Genomic DNA, 8,397 nt, shown 5'->3' on the forward strand with positions numbered 1-8,397 from the left:
CTTCGGGGCGAGGTTCTCAAAGTGGGGCTGGAAGGACCATTGGTCATCAATGGTTAGGCCCAAGTACTTCAACCGATTCCCCACTTGCGCGTAGCTTATGCCTTTCCCTCTATTCCTTCTTCTCCTCCTCCTTCGACCAGAGAGAAGAGGAGGTGTTAGCACCGCTGGGACTACTGTTCTTCCTGCTCCTGCCGCCGATGGTGTGATAGGGATAGGCGCTCTGTAACCCATTCCTAGCCGTGCGGGTTCTCTCGCCCTCCTTCTGGCCCTTCTGGACACCACCGTCTGCTATTCGGTTTCCTTTGTCCCCCCGATTCCCTGAGGTTGAGGTTGGGGGGGGAGGTCGGGGGTAGGTCGCCTGGCGGATCTGTTGTAGTTGGCCTGCTTTCCCGGCCATTCCCTCTGCTTGTTTCGACTGCGTTAACTCCCCGAGTATTGCCCTTACTTCTCCCCTTAAGGTTCCCAGAATAGAGGGGCCGAGGCCGCTGACCTGCCTCTCAAGCGCCTCCATCCGCAACCTCATGTCTTCTTTGCCCTGCGCCTGGCTGGCCTGACCATCTGTCTAACTCCATCACTATCTTACGCTTCTTTCCTCGGGATGTGACTGAGGCCATCGTGGATCTTGATCCACACGACTCATCGTTCTCCGACCGAGCACCTGACATCGACCCTCTTCTCGATCTAGATTGCTCTCTAGAGTTGTCCCCAGATCGTGCTCCCTCTCTAGACTTCCCTTTTTCCCCTACCTTCCTAGGGATTCGGAAGATCTCGCTATCGTCAATTGGGGGCGGAGAGAAGGAGGAGGAAGAGACTCCCGGTGCCTTGGACGCAGGCGGGGACGATGGTGCTTTTCCCCCTCGGCTGCTGCTTCCGCTTCTGTCCACAGTCCTCTCCGTCTCTACCCTCTTTTCCTTTTTTCGTTCGCTGTTGGCCTCTGCCATTTTCTCTTCTCCTGGAGGGGTCTCTTCTGCCGAAGCCACCTCCATCTCTAGCTCTATATCCATCTCCATCTCTATATCTTCCGAACCAGTAGCATTAACACGTAAGGGGGCCTGGCAGTCCACCCCCAAACGGCCGTGGTCGTTAGCTAACGACGCACCGGGGCCCACTTCACCACCCACAACTGCGCCGGTACTGCGGTATCCCTCTCCTGCACCGTAAATAATATCTTTATTCTGCTCCATCATCATCATTCTTCGTGTGTAATGTTAACGAGCCATGCCCTCGTTTCCTTTGCCACTCACTCTTTCGCACCCTACCCCGGTCGGAAACGATGCAGGACGACGGGGAGCTCCACGTGAAGGTGAGGTGAGTGGTCTTGACAGATATGGGCCCACCAACTTCTCCGAAGTTCTCCGCACCGAATCAGCGATCTGACGGGCGCCATCGTAATATTAAATGATTATTCTTAGGAAGAAAATTACTCTGTACATGCACATATTTTAAGTTGCTAAAAGTTAAATTACAAAGTTAAATTACATGTAATGGATTAATAGTGTAGGATAATTAAAAAGAGTGTCATTTTTTATAAATTACGAAAAAGTTACTTATATCTGAACTAAGAAATGTCATAAATATCATAAAACGGAAGCAGAAGAAATAACATTGAAAGAGAGAATGACAAAGAGTAATATTTTAAACGTAAAGGTTAGGTGTTAAATTCTACTCAAATCAAATAAAATATTTAATTATATATAAAAAAAAGTTAAAGTATTTACTTAGTTATGTTTATTCCAAATTGTTTGTTTCGGTATAATTTTTGCAAAATATTAAAGAATATATACTTGCGTAAATAAGAATATTACTTTCAAAGTCGAAACAATCATATAAACATTGATGTAGGAGCATTATAAATTCATAATTTTATTTTGTATACTTTGTTTGATAGAGAAATGAACATCTTTTTGCCCATTAGCAGTTGGTAGATAATGGTATTATATCATGAGACGTAATTTGATATGCCAGTTCTGTTAGATGGGAACACTATCTGCTTCGCATGTATATACAAGTTTCCGGTGAACCAAAATAAGAAGAGAAACCTTTGTTTGAGTTAATGAATTAAAAACTATTTGAAAGTGATCTGTGGAACAGTATAATTCAGAGAGATGAGGACGGAAGTTACAGAGTCACAACCTTTCAAAAACTTAAAAGAATTATTCGATAACGTGGGTAACTTGAAACCATGGCCAGAAATTGGAGAACTACGAGATTCAACTGATTATGTGTACAGTGGTTTAGAAATAAGCGCAGGAAGAACGCGGTTAGAAAAATTGGATAGAGAAGTACATCCGAAAACGTTGCTCTGTCATGATATGAAAGGTGGCTACCTAGAAGACAGGTAATAGAAATCACTATATTTATTAATTCATATATTATACATAATATACCCGTGATTTTTCAGATTTATATATGGATCAGAATCTTATGATTCTTACCTATTTTATCACTGGAGTGTTATTGACACTTTTGTGTATTTTAGTCATCATTTCATAACTGTGCCCCCTTTTGGATGGATTAATGCAGCACATAATCATGGTGTAAAAGTTCTTGGTACTGTAATTACGGAAAGAGAAGGTATCTGGGATGTTATACTTGAATCTCATGAAGAAGTAAGAAGATTTGCAGATGCACTAATACTTGTTGCAAAATTTTATAAGTTTGATGGCTGGTTATTAAATATTGAAAATACCATTAAAAGTGAGCAAGTTAATAATTTAATTTATTTTGTAAAATATCTAACAGAAAATATTCATGAAGCAATTAGAAATTCTGAAATTATATGGTACGATAGCGTAACCAATGAAGGAAAATTAAATTGGCAAAATGAGCTTAACAGTAAAAACATGTAAGCTTATTACACTCTTATACTTTTACAATTGTTTCTGTTTGTAAATTTTATTGAATGTTCTAAGTACAATATTTCAGAGATTTCTTTTTAAACTGCGATGCCATTTACTTGAATTATAACTGGACGAAATCAAAATTGAAAAACAGTTTGGCACTAGCAAAAACTCACAGTCGAGATATTCATGATATTTATGTAGGACTTGATATTTGGGGAAGAGGTTGTCCTGGCGGTGGTGGATTTAATTCATCATATGTAATTACAATATTACTTATTTTATTGTAGCATATAATATAATATCGTTTAATATTTCATTAAACCATTATAATCTACAGGCTTTACAAAAAATACGACACGAAGGACTTTCTGTTGCACTTTTTGGTCCAGGTTGGACTCACGAATTTTTCGGATCTAAGACATTCCAAGAAGTAGAAGATCTATTTTGGGCACAGTTGTTTCCTTATTTATATGTTCATGTACCTATCTACGAAGAAGAAGTATTCAAAACATCATTTTGCCGTGGCAGTGGTAGCATGTATTATCGCTGTGGTCAGGTATGTCAAATTTTGACAAACACATTATTTTTAACAAACTGAATTTATCATAAAAGATATAACTTAGAAAACACGAAGTTGGCACCCTGCTGAGGGTAGCCACCCACATGCTATATTTATTTTTATTTTATTTTTTTTATTACCAATGAGATATAACACTTTACCAAATGTCCTTCATGACAAATTGTAAAAACCAAAATAAACCATATATATATAAAAAAAAAAAAAAAACTGAATTTATCACATGAATATATTATAACTGAGATGCACATAGTTTATGCAGGCACTATATGAAAGGGATGGAAAAAGATTTAAACACAAACCATTTTACAATTTATCCCTGCAAAATCCACAAATTTCAGTACCTATACCGCACATGAAATTTACATCATCGCCTCAACTTCCAGAACCGAAAAGTTTTTTTTTTTTTTTTTTTAAATAGTTTATTAAGCCAATATTTGATTTTTTGTACATTTTTGAGATTCACAATAAACAATGAATTGAGTATAGTGTGTTTAGGCAAAAGTACCGATACGCGTCGGTACGACGTAGCCATGGTCTAATATGTGTCGTGGATTTTCGGTTTTTGCGTTTATCTTTTTGTTTTTTTGGGTTTAAGTCGCATTGGTGCGTGATTTTTGTGTATTCTTGTGTGTGTTGTATTTTGTCCTGAAACTTGGCCGCAAAACAGGACTCCTCAGTGTATTACTTTTATGCGTTGTGGGATTTTGGGGGGGGGGATGAGAGGGAAGGGGAGGGGGGTGTTAAATTATATTATTTACAATGATTATAGTATTTACATATTTACAGTACTTACATCTAGGTTACACGGTGGTAGGAATGGTTTTTTTGTCGAATTGGTAGTTTTCACTTATATTTTCTTATGGGTTTGGAATCCACCAATATTTTTTTGTGTTTCTTCTGTGTTTGTCTTTAGTGTCTTTTTGGGGGAGGGCCATGTTGTACCTCCACCTGGTGTCTGCAGTCAGTCCGTTTAAGTTTTCCTCGTAGAGTATTGTTTTTATCCCTATTTTTCTTTTTATGTGGAAAATTATCGGGATATTGTTTTGGTATTGGAGGTAATTTTTTTCGTCTAGGTATAGGAACGCTTCTGGGGGGATGTAGCCTGTTGTCATTGTGTTTTTGTAATATAGTACGTTTGGGTATAAGCCGCTGAAGATTAGGCTGTTTTCTTTTATTTTTGACGCTTGTGCGAAATGATTTCTTGCTAGTTTTAGTATGTGACAGTCAATGCGGTGAATGTTGGCTAGGTCGTAGATTTTTTTGTTTTTTATATATTTTTTGTATCCGCTCTGTTCGGATCTGTACGCATTTTGGCAAGCTCTAATGCATTTTCTTTCGAAAACGCGGATTCTCTCCATTAGCGATGCTGGTATGTTGTACCAGATTGGGCAACCGTATGTTATAATTGGTCTAATTAGAGCTTGGTAGCATAATGTTTTTACATTGCTTTTGAGATGTTTCGAGTAAAATAGTCTTTTTGCTCTCCAGAATGCTTTATTGGCCTTGGCGAGTTGGGTTTCTATGTGTTGTTTGTAATTTAGTTTGTCATCTATGTTTATGCCTAGGTACTTTACGCAGTTTTTGTGTGGTATGATTGTCTCTTCGGATGACTTTTCTTTTAATTGGAAATTTTTGCAGTGTTTTCTTTCTGCTGGGCCGATTTCGCTGGTTTTGGGTTTGAACAGTATGCTTTCGCATTTGTTTGCGTTGATTCTTAGTTTCCATGTGTGGTAGTAATCATTGATTTTGTCGAATACTTGGAGGTCTGTGTTTATTGTTTTAGTTTTGCGGCCTGTTACGTAGATGATTAGGTCGTCTGCGAAGGCTATGGAGCGTTTGTGGGTAGATTTGTTCATGTCGAACAGGTTTAATATGTCACTGTTGTATATGTTGAAGAGTAGCGGGGAGTTTACAGTTCCTTGTTGGAGTCCGTTTTTTATGGTGAATTCTTTGTTCGATGTATGGGAACCCTCGGTCATTAGGAATGTTCTGTTTGTAATCATGTCCCATATTATTTTGATTAAGTATCTCGGGAAGTTTTTTTTTATTAATTTATAAATGAGGCCTGTGATCCAGACTGTGTCGAAGGCTTTTTCGAGATCTATTAAGCAGGCGGCTACTCGTTGTTTTGCGTTTAGTGCCCAGCAGATGTCTGACGTGAGTTTGTTTGTCGCGTGTAGTGTGGAGTGCTTCCAGAACCGAAAAGTGAAAACGATCGAAGTGAGTGTTCAAAAGAACCGATACAATATGTTTATGAAACGAGGAAGAATGTTATTCGAGTATTAAAAAATGTTGTAAATATTGAAAATAAAATGCCAATGCATCGAACTGTCAGAATTTGATATATTTGTCCACGGGGATAAGACCACTGAGACAACAGTAACAACATAGAGATCGTCCTCCAGACCATAAATAATAATAATCTTTAAAATTGCTACAAGACAAACACCGAATCTTCCGCACCTTAAATCGGCTGAAGAAGCGCTTCGGCACTCTATGTTACTCTATCCCATCGGTCATCGAACACGGCAAGGGATATAGAGCCATAAAAATGCTTATCAGTAAGGCCTCTGATAGATCCCGAGTTCTCTGCACTCAGAGAATTAAAGATTCCAAAACCACGTTTCCGCAAGTAAGACGAATGCTATACCTCTTGATCGGCGCCCTCAAATTTTCTTCGGACGATTCTCACCGTCTTCCATAGTTGAATAACCTCCTCGTATGACAGAACAGAAGATACATCGTTACTGGTACCAAGTCGACAAATAAGTCCACTTCGTGACGTCTCCGGTACCGCCGGCTTCCCAGAACTTACTAGTAACGCGATGACATGCCAAGAATAAGAATAAACGTCTACGCAACACGTGCTTCTGTTATTCACGATCTTGTGTCGTTTCTTCCTTTCAAGTTATAAACTGTTCTTTGTACAGGTCTTTAATTAGTATTGTGCTTGCGTGCTATTTCATCACTTCAAACTTGTTAAACTTTTATCACTCGTTCCAACAGCATTTGTTATTTGTATGTAGCGAAGCATTCTTTATCCGTTCTCCTTTCTACCGCGCGAAAAGTTTCGTGAATCCCACAAGACTACTGGGGACAAATTTTGGAAGTGTGCGCCGAAATGTGTATGATGATCTTCTCAGATTCCCAAATTTCATAATCTTGAAAATGCAGATTTTCGTTGAGCCGCTGGAACAGGGTCTGTACCTTCACCTGAGGAAACAGGGCTAGTAACCGCTCCGGCTCCGATGTCTCAGAGAATTATTTCACATCGGTAGATTCGTTAACGATTCAATTTAAGTTGCTGAATGGGATAGGTTATCAGGCTTCGATATCTTCAACGCAGTACCAATATAGCTATAGCTCCCGCAAAGATGCACATTCTTCTTCTCCTTGATGCTCAATGATCTCTGATACCAGCATACTTTTCTAAGATATGGAAGATGGGGAAAGTAGTTCCCTTGCTGGGGAAGGATAAGAACAAACCAACAAACCAAATCCAGCCAGGTACAGATCAACGAGTTAGCTGTTTGCAGAGTATCCATTAGTAAGGTCTTTGAGAGTGTGATACAGAGACTCATACCGTTTCATTGTAAAGAGGCTGCCATTCCTCTCGATCAGCAATTTGGCTTCCGGGTCAAATACAGTAAGGTCCACGCCATAATAAAATTCGTGACAGGCGTCTGCTGGTAGCAAAACTCTACTCATAGTCCTGGAAAGGGATTTTGACATGTTTCGATCGAGCGGTTTGCTATAAAAGCTGATACGATACGGTTTCTTTAAACATGCAGTTCAGGTGATTTGGTCCACAATCTTCGAAATGTGTCTCATTGGATGTCAAGCTCGAATATCGTCTTCGGAGTGAATAACGGTCTGCAACAGGGAACGTTCAACACCTCCATCCTGTTCAATTTGTATTTTAGTCGTGCTTCGAGCCTCTTCCATCTGAATAGCGACTTTAACCTATGCGCGTTAGTATTTGCCAATGGCCTCCTCATTTACGCGACGGGAATGTATTCATCCAAAATTAATTCCAAGCTACAGGAAATTTTCGATCGAATTATGGTTTGCTGTGGTAACTGAAAGTTCCGTACATTCTCGCTGATTTCTTATCACCGGCAATAGCCCCTATCCGTTCCGCATAAGAAAATGGTCAAATATCCCGGTATATATTTGTATTGCAAATTACAGATTACACAGCACGTTAAGACGCAAATGTAAAATAAATCAGAAAAGACTATTATAGCAAATAAAGGTTCGGTCCTCTCGAAGCATCTCTGCGTGAAATGTAGCAAATTGGGGCAAATCGGAATGAGATATGAGAAATGCACTGTTTACACAAATATTAAACGTTGCTATTTTATCGTTTGTTTGCAAAGGTGTATCTGAAATGACTGGCATTTCCTTGAGTCCAATTCGCGTTAGCTTTTCCTTCTGACATGCATCGCAATTTTTGATACAAGTCTCTACCCTTTCCATTAATCCTGGTATTTTCTATTTTTCTTCAATTCTTTGATAAGTTTTTTGTACTCCCAGGTGTCCTATAGTTTCGTTATGGTTTTCACATAGAATTGTATCTACTTCTTCTTCTGTCGACTCTTTTATTGGTTCCCATGCAAAACTTAATCTTTTGTATGTATCATTGAAATAAAGAATTATGAGTTTCAACTGAATTTTTACAATTTACCGACCAAGCCGTACAAATATACTGTGATATAGCTTGTGAAACTGTGTGACCGTATGTTCCGAAATCTCTGCGATACAATGTATTTGATTCGTTACACGGGCTTTCCCATCCAGGGATACGCACCACGCAAAATTTGGTGACGACGCGTTTCGTTTGGCCGTCGATAAACAAGCATTGTCGAAACAGGGCACGGCAATGTATCCCCTGCCAGCGATGTAAGGTCACCAGGCACATATCCACGCCCGTTGTAACATTCAAAAAACATATTAACCAATCAACAATATACA

General features: G+C 39.3%; 1 protein-coding gene across 1 annotated transcript; it reads left to right on the top strand.

Annotated features, from left to right (window-relative positions):
• The first annotated feature begins 1,732 nt into the window (after positions 1-1,732).
• LOC132915985 (cytosolic endo-beta-N-acetylglucosaminidase-like) lies at positions 1,733-6,931 on the top strand. The gene is made up of 6 exons (XM_060975738.1): positions 1,733-2,338; positions 2,402-2,845; positions 2,926-3,100; positions 3,181-3,399; positions 3,683-3,815; positions 5,620-6,931. Exons 1-6 carry the CDS (start codon positions 2,106-2,108, stop codon positions 5,763-5,765), a joined length of 1,350 nt encoding a protein of 449 aa, XP_060831721.1. The 5' UTR covers positions 1,733-2,105; the 3' UTR covers positions 5,766-6,931.
• Positions 6,932-8,397: the final 1,466 nt, after the last annotated feature.

This window comes from Bombus pascuorum, unplaced genomic scaffold (assembly GCF_905332965.1).
Source record: "Bombus pascuorum unplaced genomic scaffold, iyBomPasc1.1, whole genome shotgun sequence".
NCBI lineage: Eukaryota > Metazoa > Arthropoda > Insecta > Hymenoptera > Apidae > Bombus > Bombus pascuorum.